The sequence below is a fragment of the Petaurus breviceps genome, unplaced genomic scaffold (assembly GCF_028583685.1).
Source record: "Petaurus breviceps papuanus isolate PSGF00001 unplaced genomic scaffold, PetGlider_PUasm1.0 90784, whole genome shotgun sequence".
Lineage (NCBI taxonomy): Eukaryota > Metazoa > Chordata > Mammalia > Diprotodontia > Petauridae > Petaurus > Petaurus breviceps.
Window position 1 is genome coordinate 12,564,668 of NW_027187345.1, and position 19,290 is coordinate 12,583,957.

The window sequence follows — 19,290 nt, forward strand, 5'->3', positions numbered from 1 at the left end:
CTCAGAAAAGCCTCTTGCTTCCTTATGACTACAAGTAATGTTGCTCCTCAGAGCTCTGCTTGCTCATGATGGACAGCACTCTTCTTTGCCCTTGAATTGTGGTCTGTAAATTGGAATACCCATTATGTCAATAGGCAATGGAGTTACCAAAAAGCATCCAGTCCTGTGCCCAGGATTAATATAAGGGTTCTCTGTAATCTCTTTCTAACCAGTTTCCTAATCTGGTCTCTAGCTTGAGAGTCCTTGAAGATGCTGCTGTTTCTGTTGCCACCATCAAGTCCCATCACTTGCACTGCACAGATGGACCCTAGGTGAAGCCCCACCCCACTGTCATCAGCCTCTCCTTTCAACCTCCTAAGCTATCTTGGATTGGAAGAAGATGATCTTTCATTAGCTATGCCACTTCAGAATTCAATTTGAGGGGTTATTTTAAAGTTGTTTCAAAGGGAATGTTGGGAGAAGTCAGCTTTAGTACTTCCTCTACTTTATCATCTTGGCTCTGCCCCTCTCCCTATCTCTTTTTAGCAGTTTTATGTATCCTACCTCCTAGCCATCCCCCACCTGATGTATCTCCCCATGCCCCAGTCCCAGTATTCACATATTTCTGGAAATGAAAAATATTTTTCCTTTATTAAGGTGGCTGGGAATCCTTGGATTGGTATTTTTCTTTTAAATATATACGTTATTTGGATAAATGTTAGTCATATTAAACACAGATATATTCTCAAGTTTTTCTGTAATTTTAGACATTAGAGATTTTCATCTTGAGATCTGATATTATATATACCTTTACCCTAGGTAATGCAAATATCTTTGGTGCTATCAAACACAAATATATCACAATTGGAATTTTTCCTTCTTTTTTACTTTGCTTTTGTTATGAATAATTTTATAAACTATTTGATTAAACTGAAATTTACTTGAATTTCTTTAAAAAATACTATATTAAAGATATAAATAAGTCGGTCACTCTGGATAACATCCTCCCCTTTAAAATCACATTTTTGATCTTCAGATTTTCCCAAATGTCTATTACTACCAACCCTCCAATTTATGATTTTAGGAACACCTGTGCCCAAATTATTTAGACATATATTGAATCAATATCTTGTGCCACAGTATGACAATCCCTGAGAACACACTGTCTCTTATTTAAAAGGTTTTTTTTCCATCACATTAAACATTTCTGTCTGAATTCTTTTAATTTGAACTTCCAGTTGATTCACAGTGACTATAAAGTCAGATTATGTAGGCCCATTGCTCACTTTAGATACTGATACCTTATTGGAAGAAAACAATAATTAGTTAAATACCTACCATGTACCAGACACTGTGCTAAATGCTTTACAAATATTACTTTATTCGATCATCACAAAAACCTTGTGATGGTTTTATATAAGAAGAAATTTAAAATATTTCCCTTTTTGAAATAAACATATACCTGAACATAATCTGCTTGTCATTAGGAATATAAAAGTCTTTAATCTCCCTCATGGAAAATAAACTGCATACAGTCTCTCGACCAAGATATGGCAGGGGAGTATAAGAACCAATGATACGGAGTCTCCATTTTCCAGATGTTATATAAAAATCATTTGTATAGGCTTCTGCCACAAATGAGTATCCCTTCTAAAAAAATGAAAACAAGTCCATTTTAAAATCATAGTCATTACAAAGGAAAACATAACATTTTCACATGGTTCAAAGGAAAAAAAATACTCTAATTTATATACTGGAAGTAGCCTTATAGAATGCAAAGTTAGATGTATTTGGAGGTGCCAATGGCTTCTCCTGTTCTGGAGAAGCAGCATATCCCCAATGGACTCTGTCCCCACTTGTTCCTTATACACCAACCAACCTGCAGGCAACCTGATATCTGTTAATCCCTAAATGATGAATAACATCATTGAGAAAGAATGCCCTTTCAGGTTGTTGCTGTAATCAAGTTCACTATGGCTCTATCCTAGTTACATCTGAATTTCTGCCTCAAAATTGCTTATTATAAATTTTAAGTAGAATAAAATAGCATCTACGGGATGATATCTTTATTTGGAGTCAAAGGAAGGATGAAATCCTGGAAGTTATTTTAAATTTCTTGCCTCAGTTGCTTCAATTGTAAAATGATAGAACTGTACTAGATTAATTTTCAATTTCTATTGCAGTGTTTAAATCTAAAAAATAAGAATCAATGATTTTGTGTTTCAAATTCAAAATAAGAAACACTGACTTGTTTGTGAATAACAACTCAGTAAAGAAGATGGCAAGGCAAAACAATCAATCCATCAACAAGTGTTCATTTATTAAGCAGACTTTTTAGATTCCAGGAATTGTGCTAAGCATTGGGATATAAATATACAAAGTAAAACTGTCTCTATTTTCAAGGAATTTAATTCTCTATGAAGGGAGAAAGGACACACATATAAAAGTATGTACAGAAAAACACAAAAGGAACACAACATAGTTAAATTAAAGACAGCTAGGGAGAGAGGGCCCCAGTACTTGGGGGAATCATGAAAAGCTTCATGGAGAAGATGATACTTGAGCTAGCTCTTGAATAAAGTGAGGAAATGTATACAGTGGGAATAAGGAGGGTATGTATGAGGATTAAGAGAGCATGAGGTTGAAACAGATTCAAATATTGAGTTTCTATCTCAAGCAAGACTAATAAGAAGAAAGTCTCCATAGATATCAATATAGTTTGTTGTTGTTGTTATCACTGTTGAGCTACTTCAGTCATGTTCAACTAGTTTTCTTGGCAAAGATACTGGAGTGGTTTGCGGTTTCCTCTTCCAGCTTATTTTACTGACAAGAAAACTGAGGCAAACAGGATTAAGTGAGATGCCCAAGGTCACACAGCTACTAAGTGTCTGAGGGGAGATTTGAACTCAGAAAGATATCTTCCTGACTCCAGGCTTAGCTGACTATCAATATATTTATATTGATAATACTAGGAAGGAGATGACAGCAATAGATTAAAAGGTCATACACTATAATTAGGCTGAATTTAGACCAGGACTGATTCAATACTAAGAAAAACTATAAAGATAATTGATTATATTAATAACAAAGACAATAAATTCATATGGTTATTTCAATAGATACAGACAAAATACCACACCTATTCCTATTAAAAACACTAGGAAAGGGGCAGCTAGGCAGCACAGTGAATAGAGCACCAGTCCTGCAGTCAGGAGGACCAGAGTTCAAATCCGACCTCAGACACTAAACACTTACTAGCTGTGTGACCTTGAGCAAGTCACTTAACCCCAACTGCCCTGCCTTCCTCCCTCCAAAAAGCAAAAAAACAAAAGGAAGTATATGAATAAATGGAATTTTCCTTATTATTTTGCATAATATCTATCTAAAACAAAGAACAAGCAATATCTCAACTGAGGAGAAGCTAGAAGGATTTCTAAAAAATCTGGGGTGAAGCAAGCAATATTATAATAGAAATGCTAGCTGTTACAAAAAGACAAGAAAAAGGATTTGAAGAAATAAGTATAGGCAAAGAGGGGGAAAATCTACCACTTTTTGCAGAAAGCATCATGGTTTGTTTAGAGAAAAAACATAGTCAACTAAAAAATAAATAAAAATTAACAACTTAAAGAAAGCTAAAGTATAAAATAAACCCATGCAAATAATCAGTGTTTCTACATATTGCCAACAAAACCTAGCAGGAAGAGCTAGAAACAGAGATTCCATTTAAAATAACTATGGACAGTATAGAATACTTGGGAATTCACCTGCCAATCTATACAGGGGAACTTTATGAACACAATTATATTCACACAAATAAACACTGTAAATATAATGCCAAAAAAATGGAGAAATATGAATTGCCCATAGATGAAGCCAGTACACTAACATAGACAATATTACCTCAAATAATTAACTTATTCAGTGCCATACCAACCAAATTACTTTTTTAAATTTACTTTATTGGGGCAACTAGGTGGCGCAGTTAATAGAGCACCAGCCCTGGAGTCAGGAGGACCTGAGTCCAAATCCAGCCTCAGACACTTACTAGCCATGTGGCCTTGGGCAAGTCACTTAACCCCGATTGCCCTGCCTTCCCCCATGCAAAAAAAAAAACCAACTTCATTTTAAAAATTAAATTTTATGTTTATTTTTCGTTTATATCATTCATTTCCACAAGATTTTGAGTTACATATTTTCCCCCATCTTTCCCCTACACACCACCCCAAAAGAGCAATCCCATTGAATACACCCTCCCCAATCTGCTCTCTCCTATACCCTCCCCAATACCCCTCAAGATGGATCTTTATGCCCTAGTGCCTGAATATTTTATTTCCTAGTTGCATGTAAAAAAATAATTTATATATATATTTAAAACATTTGATTTAAAACTTTGAATTCCATATTCTTTCCCTTCCTCCATCATCACCCACTCTTACTCGGAAGGACAAGCAGTTCAACATAGGCTGTATATGTGTAGCTATGCAAAACATCTCCATAGTGGATATATTGTGAAAGACTGACTGTATTTCCCTCCATCCTATCCCGCCCCCCACTTGTTCTATTCTCTATTTTGACCTTGTCCCTTTAGTGTGTGCTTCCAACTTCCCTCCCCCTCAAACTGCCCTCTCCTCCATCATCCCCCCTCTCATCCCCTTCCTCCACTACTCTCCTGGAGGGAGAGATACCCTATTTAGTGTGTATATCACTCCCTCCTAAGCCAAATTCAATGAGAGTAAGGTTGACCCATTCCCTTTTGCCTTCCTGTTCTTTCCTCCATTGTCACAGTTCTCCCTTGCCTCTTCTATATGAGATAATTTATCCCATTCTGTCTCTCCCTATCTCCTCTCATTATGTTCCTCTCTCACCTCTCAATTTTACCTTTTAAGTATCATCCCTTCATATTCAATTGGTTCTGTGACCTCTTTGTATGCCTGTACATATATATGTATACACACACTCACATATGTATTCATATGCTTATAAACCCTCCTATATAGACACATATGTATGTATACATATATGTAAATTTATATTCCCTTCAATTATTCTCATACTGAGAAAAGTTTCATAAGTTACAATTATCATTTTTCTGTGTAGGAATCTAAATAGTTTAACTTTGATAAGTTCCTTATGATTTCTTTTCTCTGTTTACCTTCTCATGCTTCTCTTGCTTCTTGTATCTGAATGTCAAATTTTCTATTCAACTCTGGTTTTTTCAGCAAGAATCCTTGAAAGTCCTCTCAGTTTTGCTGGGTAGGTGATTCTTGGTTTTAATCCCAGCTCCTTTGACCTCAGGAATATTTTATTTCAAGCCCTTTTATCCCTCAGTATAGAAGCTGCCAAGAGTCACCTACCCAGCAAAACTGAGTTTCATGTTTCAGGGGAAAATATGATCATTCAATGAAACAGAGGGCTTTCAAACATTCATGACGAAAAAACCAGAGTTGAATAGAAAATTTGACATTCAGATACAAGAAGCAAGAGGAGCATGAGAAGGTAAACAGAGAAAAAAAATCATAAGGAACTTATCAAAGTTGAACTATTTACATTCCTACATGGAAAAACGATAATGGTAACTTATGAAACTTTTCTCAGTATAAGAATAGTTGAAGGGAATATAAATGCATGTGTGTGTATATATATATATATGTATATATATATACATACATACATACGTCTATACAGGAGGGTATATGGGTGTATGAATACATATGTGAGTTTGTGTATATATGTGTACAGGTACATTCTCACTGAATTTGGCTTAGGGAGGGAATGACATATACACTAAATAGGGTATCTTGCCCTACAGGAGAGTAGAGTGAAAGGGGATGAGAGGGGGGATGATGGAGGAGAGGGCAGGTTGGGTGGGAGGGAAGTTGGAAGCACACAGTTTTGAAAAGGGACAGGGTCAAAGTAGAGAATAGAACAAGTTGGGGGCAGGATAAGATGGAGGGAAATATAGGCAATCTTTTACAATATACCCACTATAGAAATGTTTTGCATAGCTATACATGTACAACCTATATTGAACTGCTTATCTTCCCAGTAAGGGTGGTGATGAGGGAGGAAGGGAAAGAATCTGGAATCCAAAGTTTTAAAATCAAATGTTTAATATATTATTATTATTATTATTATTTTACATGCAACTGGGAAATAAGATATACAGTCACTGGGGTACAGAGATCCATCTTGTGCTATTGGAAAGTTGGAGGGGGTATGGGGAGGATATAGGAGAGAGCAGATTGGGGAGGGGGTATACAGTGGTATTGCTGTTTTGGGGTGGTGGGTAGGGGAAAGATGAGGAGAAAAATTGTAACTCAAAATCTTGTGGAAATGAATGATGTACATGAAAAATAAACATAAAATTTAATTTTAAAAATTTTAAAAAGAAACACACTTTAAATTAAAAAAAAAGAAATGATAATAAAACCCAAGGAAGCTGATGAATTAGGCAATGTAGAGAATATAGAGGAAGAAGAAGAGACAACTGAGAATAGTTTTGTTATAGGAGTATTTTTCTTATTCTCTCTGCTAAATCCAAAGTTATTGTGAGATATGCATTTTATTATTATTGTTATTATTTAAAATTTGAGAACAGAGCTACATTGAAAATTCTTTTTCTGACACATTAAGAATTGTGTAATAATAGGAAGTTTCTACCTGAAATTTAGTTTAAGTGACTATAAAACATTTTGAATCTATAGTATCTAATTTTTTTAAATACAGATAATAACTTAAAGTTACTAGAAGAAAACTGAAATTTCAGTATTTTAACAAAAATTGTTTATCGTTAAGTTGAATTTTGAATGAATGTAGTGATTATGAAAAAGAGAGAACTTTGAACCTGGATAAATATAAAAAAATATTATCTATAAGAAATGAGTATATATTTGGATTTATATTCTGAATGAAAAAATTAAAAAGCATTCATTAAGTACTTACTATGTGCCAGACACTTTGCTGAGTGCTAAGGATTATGAGAGAAAAAAGGAAAATAATTTCTACCCCCTAGGAGTTCACATTCCAAAAGGGGAAGAAGTAGTGGTCATGGAAGGATGTTTCAGTTAGGAAAGTTACAATACTATAAATGAGTGAATACAAATAAAAGGATACCATATAATAGAACATTTGACACATTCTTCCCAGGAATGGTACTGCTGATTTTTTTTCCCAAAGTTATCAGGCCACAAGAATGATATTCTAAGGACCAAAGCTCAGAATGACCTGAGACTCAAGAGGCAAGCTAAGGACAATAAAAAAGTTGTGGGGGTTTTTTTGTTTGTTTGCTTTTAACACTTGGAGAAAAGAGTATACTCAAAAAAAGGTTAGGACCAGAAGCTGGAGAGAAATCAGCAATCAGTACAAATCAGTTATTTTATTAATTTCTAGACTTAAGGAAATATCAATAATGTAGATCAAACTTAGAAGAAGGTACACACATTTTTTACCCACACCCACACTTACCCTTATATTGCTTTATAAATATTGGGAGGATATAGTAGAAGACTCAGGGAATGAAGTCATTCATTCAGACTAGTTGTCTGGTGATCAAAGGCTTATTGTAAGAATAATAACAATAAATACTTGGCAATGATAACAACTAGCATTTATATAAATAGTGCTTTCAAGTTTGCAAATTGTTTTACATTCAATATCTTATTTGAGCCTCAAAACACCATTATAAGTCCATGCTTAGGGTGAATGGAGTAATGGTAATGGAGAATATAGGGAAGGCATATCTATTCAACTTTTTTTTTCATACCCAAAACCATGATCTCTGAACTGGAAAAGATAAAACAAAATGGCTAAAAAAATGAAACCTCAAAAAGACTATAAAATAGTAAACAAATACTTAGCTCCCCCTCAAATCACCAGGACCAGAAACATACCAGAGAAATGACTTAGTACATGTGGCTCAACGAATCTCTATTAGTCTCTGAAAAAACATGGAGTACAAGAAATGTTATGGGACTAGAAAAGTGAAAATGTCTTGATTTTTTCTAATGAAAGAAAGTATAATCTGCACCTTATATCACTGAACTAGACTTTTAAAGAGATTCTAAAATGTATTAAAAGGACAGTTTGCAAACTTGTTGAAAGGGAATAAATGATCGCAAGAGCTATTAAGATTAATCAAGAATAGGTCATGTCAAGGGGCGGCCAGGTGGCTCAGTAAGTAACAGCACCGACTCCAGTGTCGGGATGACCTGGGGATCAAATCTGGGCTCAGATACTTAGGACCACACCCAGAAATAACTGGCTGTGTAACCTTGAGCAAGTTACTTAACCCCGATTGCTTAAAAAAAAAAAAAGAATAGGTCACATCAAACTACTAACAAAATTTCCTTTCTTTACAGGATTAGGAGACTGGAATATCAGGAACAATGTAATACATTCTTTATACATATATAGATAGAGACGCTTAGAACTGAACTGAGTACAACTAGGTACCATTTAGAGCGAATCACATTTATTTGAATTTGCACTTAATATTTCCATTGGGGTGAAAAATGACCATATTTTGTATAATTATAACGTCAAATAATGTGAATTCAAATACATGCAACCATTCAGGTGAATTATTATTTATACTTATCAGGATGTAGCTGCATTTGAAAAAAATGTCATATTAATTTTTTAAAATAAGATGGAGGGATATGGGCTAGATGATTATGTATTTAAGTGAAGTGATAATTATCCGAAAGGCCAGACTTCAAGGAGTAGACACCAATACATTGAACCTGAAAGGACATCTCCTGTCAGCCCCAGAGATATGTGAGTGGCAGTGGATAAAATGCTGGGCCTGGAATCTAAGAACTGTGTTCAAATCCTGCTTCAAATATTTATTTGGTATGTGACTCTATGCAAGTCATTTAATCTTTCCTCATCTTAATTTCCTCATGTATAAAGCATCTAGCTTGAATGGTTGTTGTGAAGATTTTTATCTATTTATTTAATACTATCTATTTAATTAATATGTAATTATTTAGATAAATTAGTAATATTTAATTAATCTAATTAATATTTAAATACTATTTAATACTACCTATCTCTTGATTTAATACTGTCTCCTAGTAGTTGAAGGGATAACACTTGGAAAAGAGATTAAATTGTTTTTCATGGTACCAGAGGCCAGAACTAGGAATGATGGTTGACTTAAAAAGAAGCAGATTTAAATGTGATATACAGAAATATTTTCTAAAAATCAGAGCTATCCAAAAGTTTAACTAGGTCTACTCAAAGAAATGTGTTCATCCTTACTAGTGAGTCTTTAAGTAAAAACTAGATGCCCACTTAATAGATGTCCTTATAAAAAGATTTCTCTGTAGGTTGAATTATGTGATTGTCTAAGACTTCTTTCAACATATACTTAGTGAGCTACCATATAATTTGGTATAAAATCTTCTCTTTATTTAGTTTTACTTATGGTAGGGAAGATGACAAGGCAGTAGACTCCAAATTATCTTTCAATTTCATTACTGACATATATGTTCTTATATATTCTGAGTATACATTTTTAACTATTTTTTTCTTTAATTTTTTTCAATTAACGAAAATTTATTTCTTTCCCTCCTACCTCCCCACCTTACCAACCCACTGGAAAAAGAAAAAAAGAAAAACAAACCTCTCACAAGAAATATGCACAGTTAAACAAAACTAATTCTTACACTGGTCATGTTTCATTCTGCATCTTGATTCTAAAACCTATCCATCAAAAGTTGCATGGTTCATCATTATTACTCTGAAATCATGGCTGGCACTCATTTTCCTAATTGTGCATTGGTTTCTACATATGTATTTCTCATTCATAGTTTTAAAGTAGGTTTCCTATTCTGTATTTTAGCTGATTAATTCTAGAACATTAGTGCCCTCAAGGTTAATGCCAAAGCTAAATTTGGTATGGTAATTAACAAATAGAGACTGACACATTTAGGTTGAATTGGTTTGTGAATATTTTCACATCTTCCTTGGCAGATTTCATTTTGTTTATGCAATATTAGGATGAATAAAAGCTCATCTCATTGTTTATCTTTTTCACACTATAAACACTGACTTTAAGGACTTTTTGCTTAAAATTAAACCACTAAGATGTGTATACACACACATACATATATATGTACACATATATATACATATAGCTTTTAGATGGGGATCACAGAGATATGTTATTTATTAATAAGGTACTCAAATCTCTGACAATTGTCATTTGAGTTTGTATTTTATATATTTACTTATATGCTTCATATACACGTATTCTATTCCTATATGTATATGTGTGTATATATGTGTATACACACACATACACTAATCTAGTATGATCCCTGGCACATAGTAGGTATGTAAATTGTTATTTGCTGATTTATTAGTTTATTCTCTATTTGAAGTTATCTGATTCGTATGAGAAACATCACTATAACTTTGTGCCAAGCTCTAACCAAGTGAACTAATTTCAATCCAGAGCAAACTAAATAAATCAAATGTAGATATGAATGTTTTAAATGTCTAAAGTGGTAAACAATATTGTTAATAACTTCATTCAGTCATGACAACTATTTATGCTGCAAAAGTGCTGAAGTTAGCTCTGAAGACATGCTGCTGTAACTATAGTCTAAACCAGACAAAATGCTATTTGAAGTGGCAAATATTCAAGAGGCAAATCAGGGAGTTTTTTTGCCCCATAGCTTGGGGGAATACTTTGATGTCATCCATAGAACTGGAAATGGAAAAGGAACCTGTTTGTGTCATAAAATGAGCTGCCTCTCTCTTTTGTAATGAAATGTACATAATCATTTTAACTACTGCACAATTTGCTTACATACTTCAGGACTATATTGCCATAAAAAACTAAAAAAGATTAAATAGTGCCTCTAGTAGGTGAAGATACTGGTTGGTTAAATGAGAACCAGTTCTGCCTCTACAAAACATTTTAAGGGTTTCTTGCAACACACAAGTTCCATTGTAGTAGGAAAAAATGAAATCTTTACTATTGGCTGTCAATTCAATATTGTAACTCACTATTGACAAACAAAAACTCTGCTTGAGAATCACTTAGAGAAAGAAAAAATTCTGTGGCAAAGAAAATTTATTAAGTTCCTACTATGCATAAAAGACAGGCCTGGGCACTGGAGATAGTTTTTTAAAAGTCTCTCCTCAAAGAACATATATTCTACTGGGGAATACACAATGAGTATGCATACTTTTAATGGAAAGCATGTAAAAAAGAACATAAATTGGTTTTATCCCTAAAAAAACAGTTGAAGGAGAGAACAAACACTCTGGGAGAGAGAGAGGACTCAGGAAAGACATTATGTAGGAGATGTTACCTGAGCTCTGAATAGGATCAAATCATAAGATGTAGTATAACATGTTTTGTATAGATTCTATGAAAATTAGATCTGTGAACAAATTTATTCCCTGTATTTTTCTGAATTTAAGTACTCCTTAAGCAATCGAGGACATATTAAATCATTCATATCTTTTGATTATAAAAATGGATTTTATTAAAAATTATGCTAAGATGTATAAGTATAAAAACTGATAACAGGACAAGAGGAGAAATTAATGTCTCATTGAGATTTTTCTCATTAAACTGTAAATGGTGACTCTAAATTAACACAAGGTAAAATTAGGTTTGAGTACAAATTGTTATTTAAAAATTAACAACTTGAAACAGCAAGATCTGATTACAATATTCAGCAATGTTATGGCTCAGGAGAAGTAACAGAAAAATGTTTGGCTTATATTAAAAATAATTTTAAGCTTTTATTATAGTGTAAAAGTATATAATCTGAGCATAAATTATTTAAAATTTAATTAGACAAAAATATCGCATAAATCTATTTCTTCAAAAAGTCACTCAATTGTCCTTATTTTTAAAAGGTCACTAAAATCTCATTAAAATCTCTCTAACAGAATTCTATTTCTATGCCACATTGTGACATAAAAGTGACCTTGAATCAAATAAGAATGAGAATTCAGGCAGGTTCTCCCAAGTTTTAAAGACTTTGACTATGGTCTGGGCAATAAACTGTCTGCTACCTAAAGACAAATACAGTTAAGTATGAAAGAGGCATATCACTAGTAGTATGACTATTTATGTGATGAATTCTTTGTCTATAGGAACCCAAGAAAAAAGGAAGATACAAAACAGTCTTCAATGATAAGCTAGCATAGGGAAAGAGGGAGAAAAACATATTGGCAAATATGGTTCAAGATTAACAAATGTTTTGCTGCAAATAGAAGGATCATTTGTCCATTAGACTATACACTGATCTGACCAAAGATAAAAATCAACACTGAACCAAAAAGGATTAGTATACTTGGATGACTCCCTTCTGCTTTTGTAGTGACAGTGGAAGATAGAAAAGGGAGAACATGGTAAGAATCACAGCACTTAAAAAATATCTACAAATAATAATTAAACGATTGGTACTGTAAATGGGAGATTTTTGTTCAATGGTAAATATCAAAATATTACTGGCTAAGACATGGGAAAGGACAGGAGATCTCCAGACTCTAGGGACCTGGGTTCACATACCAGCTCTATCCCTAATGCTTATGTTGCCTTGGGTAAATCATTTAAGCTTTCTGAACCTCAGTTTTCTTATTTCTAAAATAGAGCTCTAGGTTCTTTCCAGATCTAAATATATAACCCTAAGAGCTTATATTAAAACTAACATTCTGGCTCTAAATGAAACAAGAAAATAAAATAAGGTAGTGACTACTAAATGGAAATTTCTCAGATTTCCTTGAAGAGCAAATAAAGGACTTGGTATAGTTGCTTTCTTTGTTTATTTAAAGGCAATGAGAAATAGCATTTGGGACATATGATCATTTCAAATGGTGGTACTAATAGTCAATATAAAGAGAAAGACAGTTTTATGAAGGAAATTACAACTATGTTCCAGCATCTGGATAAAGGGATAGAACAAAGATCCTCTGAATCAAGTAATATATGCATTCATACTTACTGACTTCAAATCAAAGGTAAGCTTAGGTGAAAAACACATCTCAGTGATATAGCTAGGTCTAAGAACATGCACTGTTTAGTAACTTTTTTGTGTATAATTCCAAATAGCTTTCTATAATGGTTCACCTGTATACCACCAAAAGTGAATCAATGTGCCTGTTTTCTGATAGGCCTTGCAACATTTATCATTTTCTTTTTTGTCATCAGCCAATCTGATGGGTAGGAGATGAGCAAATTGAGAAGAGTGAGGTGGCGTAATGGATGATGTTGTATTTGAAGTCAAGAAGAGCTGGATTCGGGGCGGCCAGGTAGCACAGTGAGTAAGAGCACTGGCCCCAGAGTTGGGATGACCTAGGATTGAATCTGGGCTCAGACACTTAGCACCCTCCCAGAAACACCTGGCCGTTTAACCTTGAGCAAGTTACTTAACCCCGATTGCTTAAAAAAATAAAAAAAAAAAAAGAGCTGGATTCAAATCCCACTTTAGACACTAGCTGTGTGACCTTGGGCAAGTCACTTATTCTCTCTGGAATTTGGTTTCCTCATTTGCAGAATGAATAAGTGGGACTCTGTGACTTCTAAGATACATTCCTGCTCTAAACATATGATCCTATTAACATAATAAGCTTCTCTAGAATCAGCATCATCTCTGTCTCAGATCCCCTTGTGCTTCTAATTCATTTGCCTATATGGACGGATGAGTGGATAGAGGGATGAATGGAAGGAATATCACGTGTTAAGCACCTACTATGTGCCAGGCACTACATTAGGCACTTGGAATAGAAAGATATAAGCTGAATAATCATTTTCTTTGAGTTTATATAGTCTATCTAAGGGACACAATATGTAGTTACAAAGTATTTACAATAAATACAAAATAGAAATGGGCTGATTTATGGGAGAAGGAAATAGAAGTTAGGGGAATCAAGAAAGGCTTACTGTACAAGGCAGTGCTACAGATGAACCTTGAAGGAAACTTGTGATTCTAAGAGATGAATGAGGAAGGAGTGCATTCTAGACATGGTAGACAACTAATGCAAAGGTATGGAGTCTGTCCATGCATGAGGAATATTAAAAAGGCTACTTTGGCTAGATTATAATATCTGCGAAGGGAAGTAATGTACACTAAGGATGGAAAGGTTGGTTGAGGCCAAGTTGTTGTATAGCACTTCAAAAACCAAACAGAAGAGTTTTATTTAATCCTAGAGTCCACAGAGAAATACTGTAGCTTATTGAGTAGATATAGTCTGACCTGTGCAGCTACGATTTATCTTATTCTACTCCCTTAAGGTATTCAAAAGAAAGAATTAATTGTTGCTGTGTATACATTAATTTCAGTAAAAGCAGTTTTGTTGCTTAGTTTAGTTGGTTAGTTTTTTAGTTGCATCTGACTCTGTGACCCCACTTTTGAGGTTTTCTTGGCAAAGAAACAGCAAAAGTACACAGATACTATCTTTTAATCCTCTATGAAAATAAAGCTTCTGTCATTGGATGATAATTATCTTCAATCTTACCTTATTCTTGGTATAGACATAAGGTATCACTTTGAGGAACACTCGTGGCACTTCCTCCATTGTGTCATTATTAATAACATGGAGCATACAGACTGGAAGAGTAGTGTATATCTTAGGCACCAAGAGCATATCTTGAGCTACATAAAATGTTTCTCTGCAATTTAAAAAAAAAGGATCCTTTAAAAGATGTTGGAAAATCAGTTGGATTTTTAAGTGAATAAACAGAAACTGGAGTAAATTAACTTTAAAAATTAAAAATTCAATATATTTTTATATAATGATATTCTTTCCATCTCTCTTGCCTTTCACAAGCAACATCTAGGGAGAGCTGTCTGTATTATTTTGTCTCTGCTCTGCATTTCACACAATAGTCCAATCCTTGCAATATGGCTTCCAACCCCAATATCTGATGGAATTTGCTCAACGGTTTTCAATGATTTCTTACTTGCTATTTCCAAAAGTATTTGCTCAATCCTCATCTTTCTTGATATCTCTGTAGCAATCCTATTCCAGGCACTTCCTTGCTATATGACCCTGCTCTCCCTAGGCTCTAGTTTCTGTAGCTATAAAATGATGGGAACAGACTTGATAAACTCTAAAGTCTCTTCTAGTTCTAACCAATGAATCTTTGATTCTAGAGATATTCTCTTCCCTGCCTGGGTTTTCTTAACCTGTCCCTGTCCCTGTCCCTGTCTGTCTGTCTGTCTGTCTCTCTCTCGTTCTCTCTCTCTCTCTCTCTCTCTCTCTCTCTCTCTCTCTCTCTCTCTCTCTCTCTGTTTTCCTGTCCAATAGCTCCTACTCAGATTCGTTTGCTGGATCATCATTTATATCCTGACCCTATGTGTGAGTATACCTCAGAATTGTGTCCTGGACTCTTCTCTCTTCTCCCTCTGTATTTTCTATTGGTGATCTTATCAGCTCCCATACATTCAATGATCAATTCTAAGTTATTGACTTTCAAACTTGCATATCTAACCCTCATCTCTATTTTGAGCACCAGTCTAAAAACAACTGTTCTTTAGGCATCTCTACTTAGCTGTTCCATAGACTTCTCCAACCCAACATGCCTAAAACAGAACTTATTATCTTCATCCCATTGGTGATTCTACCCTCCTTTTAGTGACCCAAGCTTGCCATCTCTGAGTCATTCTCAATTTTTTAGTCTCATTCATTCCAGCCCTCACCATATCTAGTCAACTGCCACATCCTATCAATTCTGCCTCCACCTCTCTCACGTCTATCCCCTTCTCTCCACTCAGCCTGTCATCATATATATTTTGGTCCTCAATACCTCTCACCTGGACTATTGCATTAGACTCCTAACTGGTCTCTCTGCTTCCAGTTTTTCCCCTCTTCAAACCATCCTCTACACAGCTGCCAAATTGACATTCCAAAAGCACAGAAAACACAAAATCACAAAAGCATCCATGTAAATGAATATATAAATCTGATCGTGATGGGCCCCTGCTCATTAAACTTAAGTGACTCCCTATTGCCTCTAGGATAAAATAAAAATCTCTGTTTGACATCTAGGCCCTTCACAATCTGGCTCCAAATTCTAATTCTAGATGAGTTTCATAATTCCTCATCATAAACTCCATATTCCAGCCAAACTGGCCAATTTGCTGTTCTCTGTACTTGATATTCCATCTCCCACCTATCTGCCTCTGTACAAGTTGTTCCCATGTATTTAATGCTCTCCCTCCTTCCATCTGCCTCTTCAGACTCTCAGCACAAGTGTCCCTTCCTATAAGAGGCCCATCTTGATCCTTCTGTTGTTATTTCTCTCTGAACTTGCCTACCAAAAAATTACTTTTATTAAGTTTATACTTTATATTTACTTTTCTGTGTCCATATTCTTCTCAGTAGAGCATAAGTTTGAACAGTTTCATTTTTTATCTTTGTGTCCCCAGAGCCTAGCACAATGCCTAGAGTACTTAAGTACTTAAAAAATAAATGATTTTTCAATTCTACTGAATTAATGATTCTTGCTGTTGATTTTATTATCTAGAAATATAAATATTTAGATAATTATGATTCATATATTACAGCTACTTAAGTATTATCCAGCAAATGAGAGACTTTTACCTCACTATCATATCACTATACATTCTCTGAGCAGCATGTCAAATCAATTTAAGAAGTATTTACTTAGTAACTACTCTGAATGGGCACAATGCTATGCTGGGTACTAAGGAAACAAAGGTGAAATGAGTCTCTGTCCTAAGGTGCTTGGAGTCTAACATGGGAGATAACATAAAATGAATACAAAGAGTTATAATGTAAGAAAGTTATTAAACATAAAGTTAACTAAATGCAAACATAAATAAAACAGTTGTATAATGTAGTTTTTATTTTTCTTATGTTTTTGACTAAAAATTCAAATAAAACATTTCTTTAAATGTTTTCATATATACAAAGTAAAAGTGGGATGACTTTTAGGGAAGGTAAGAAAAAACAATTCGGGGGCAGCTAGGTGACACAGTGAATAAAGCACTGGCCCTGGAGTCAGGAGGACCTGAGTTCAAATCCATCCTCAGACAGTTAACACAAAAACTAGCTGTGTGACCTTGGGCAAGTCACTTAACCCCAACTGCCCTTCTAAAAAAAGGAAAAAAAAAGAAAAACAACCCTGAAGTTTTATTTTTTTCAAACAAAATTATAAATTAACTAATTACATACTATAGTAGATTAAACAAGTGATTAAAATCAATCAAAACAATTTATTAAGGACCAGTATGCCTGGCATTATGCTGAGCAATGATACAAAGACTCCCCCAAAAACCCTATCTCTCAAGCTACTTATATTAAGTATATACAGAAAAGCATTTTAATAAATAAAATTTAATTTAGAAAGGGTGAAAACATTTTCAAAACCTTACCGAAAAACAATAAACCAAGAATTTGGTGGCTGATCAGGATAGTTTACAGAATAATCAGCAAAAGCTATCTTAGTTTCTTCATCTTTATAACATGGATATAGCTCAAAAGACTTGCATTTGCTTTTAAACATTAACCTAAAAAAAAGAAAGAGTATCACTTTCATAAAAGAACAGTACTTCCTAAATACGTCTTATTCATAAAAAGAAATAAAGAAAAAATAAGATGGAAAAATCTATATAAGGGTGGGGTATCTATTCAATAAGTCACCTTCCTCTTCTTAAAGTAACTAATAAAATAACTAATAACTAAAGTAACTAATAAAGTAACTAAAGCAATTAATAAGCCTTGATACTTTTATCAGGTGAAAATACTTATCAATCAAAGGCTTTAAACTAGGTTCTGAAAATCCTTAATCAATTTGGATAAAGTGATGGAATTAAATGAAATTATACAGGAAGTATGCTGAGATTGGTTGAAGAGAATCAGTTACACTCTCTGTGAGTCCTTGTATATGACAGCAAGCCAGTTAGAATTTCTGCCTTCCTACCCAGTAGTAGAAGTACCAGTCATGAACCTGAGCCAGAATTGCTAGTAGAGGAGGGAGGAGGAGAAAGCCTGTCTTCTCCCTTCACCACTGGACTAGAGAAAGTACTTGTGAACTTCAAAAGGTCAGATGATTTGAGATTTCTCATTTTTAATAGTCAAGATTATTCCCAAAACAGCAGTGACTAAATGGCACTATGTGTACCAGGAGCTGGAGGCAAACTAAGCACAATGAGAAATGCAGCTTCAGGACTCCTTAAGTAGGACAACAGTAATCTATACCATACAAAAAGGAAATTTCACCAGGGCCCCACAAAAGGGGAAAAAAGAGATTTCTAGCGTCTAAGAGCTGTGAGTTACCGCTTTGTTATGTACTCTCTATATTTCTCCCTACTTTTCCTTGGGATCTGTTCATAATTGTGGGAAAGCATGTCTCTGGTTTAAGGGAATGCTTTGTAATAACTATCTGTATTATGCTCTAACAGTAAAAACTCATTTCTAAAAGCTAAATCTAGCTGGTTACTTGTTACCAATTGATAATCAGTGGGAAAGCATCCTGATGGGGCCTTGTGAGCAACAGCATTAGAAAAATATCCTCAACATCTCAGGGTTACCCAGAATTAATTAATACCTAGAATTAATAAAAAGCTAGGTGAGTTCTGGGATCCAATCTAACAATGGAGTAGGAGAATGAGAGAGAAAGCCCATGAGCATACTATATCTACAATATACAATATATCTCTTATTATCATCAAAAATAATTGTGTGACTATCTCTATGAGGATTCTACAGAGCAAGATAATTAAACTTGATCCTTCAACCCCAAAGGCTAATGATACAAGATGGACCAGTGAACATCTTTTAACTAAATAGAAATTTGTATTCTATATGAGCAATATGTTAAATATACCTGATATTCTGAAGAGATGGAGATATAACAAAGACACACAGAATCACGGAATATAAATTTAGAGGTAGAAGGTACCTGAAAAATAACCTAATTTGGCCCCTAAGATTATATTTAGGCTCAAAAAGACTGAATGATTTGTCTGAGGTCATAGAGGTATCAAGTAGGAGAGGAAGGAATCATGGGAGCTGATATAGGGCAAGATTATATATGCATATCTGAAGAAAATCTCCTGGAGGGCAGAAGTGCTATGAGAATTTTGAGGAGGAAATAGTCTTCAAAAGAAATTTATGTGTTTCCAGACAGTATTTGAAGGGAACACCTGAGCTTCCAGACATTCATTAAGATTGACTTAAGAGGGGAGGGGGAAGAGAGGGAAAGAAAAAGTGAGGGAGAGAAAGAGAATAAGAGGGACAGAGGGGAAAGGGGAAGGGGAAAAGAGGGAGAAGAGGGTGAGAGGGAGAGAGAGGGTCTATAGAAGGTATAGTCATGAG

The 19,290-nt window shown here is 34.4% G+C and overlaps 1 protein-coding gene across 1 annotated transcript in view; it reads right to left on the reverse strand.

Annotated features, from left to right (window-relative positions):
- The window catches only part of ADGB (androglobin), a 214,258-nt gene that overhangs the window by 52,922 nt on the left and 142,046 nt on the right, over positions 1-19,290 (reverse strand). The window contains exons 24-26 of the mRNA XM_069069729.1: positions 17,346-17,480; positions 14,464-14,617; positions 1,442-1,629 (exon numbers count right to left, since the gene is read on the reverse strand). Coding sequence (XP_068925830.1) covers positions 1,442-1,629; positions 14,464-14,617; positions 17,346-17,480 — 477 coding nt within the window. The remainder of the gene's footprint in view (positions 1-1,441; positions 1,630-14,463; positions 14,618-17,345; positions 17,481-19,290) is intronic.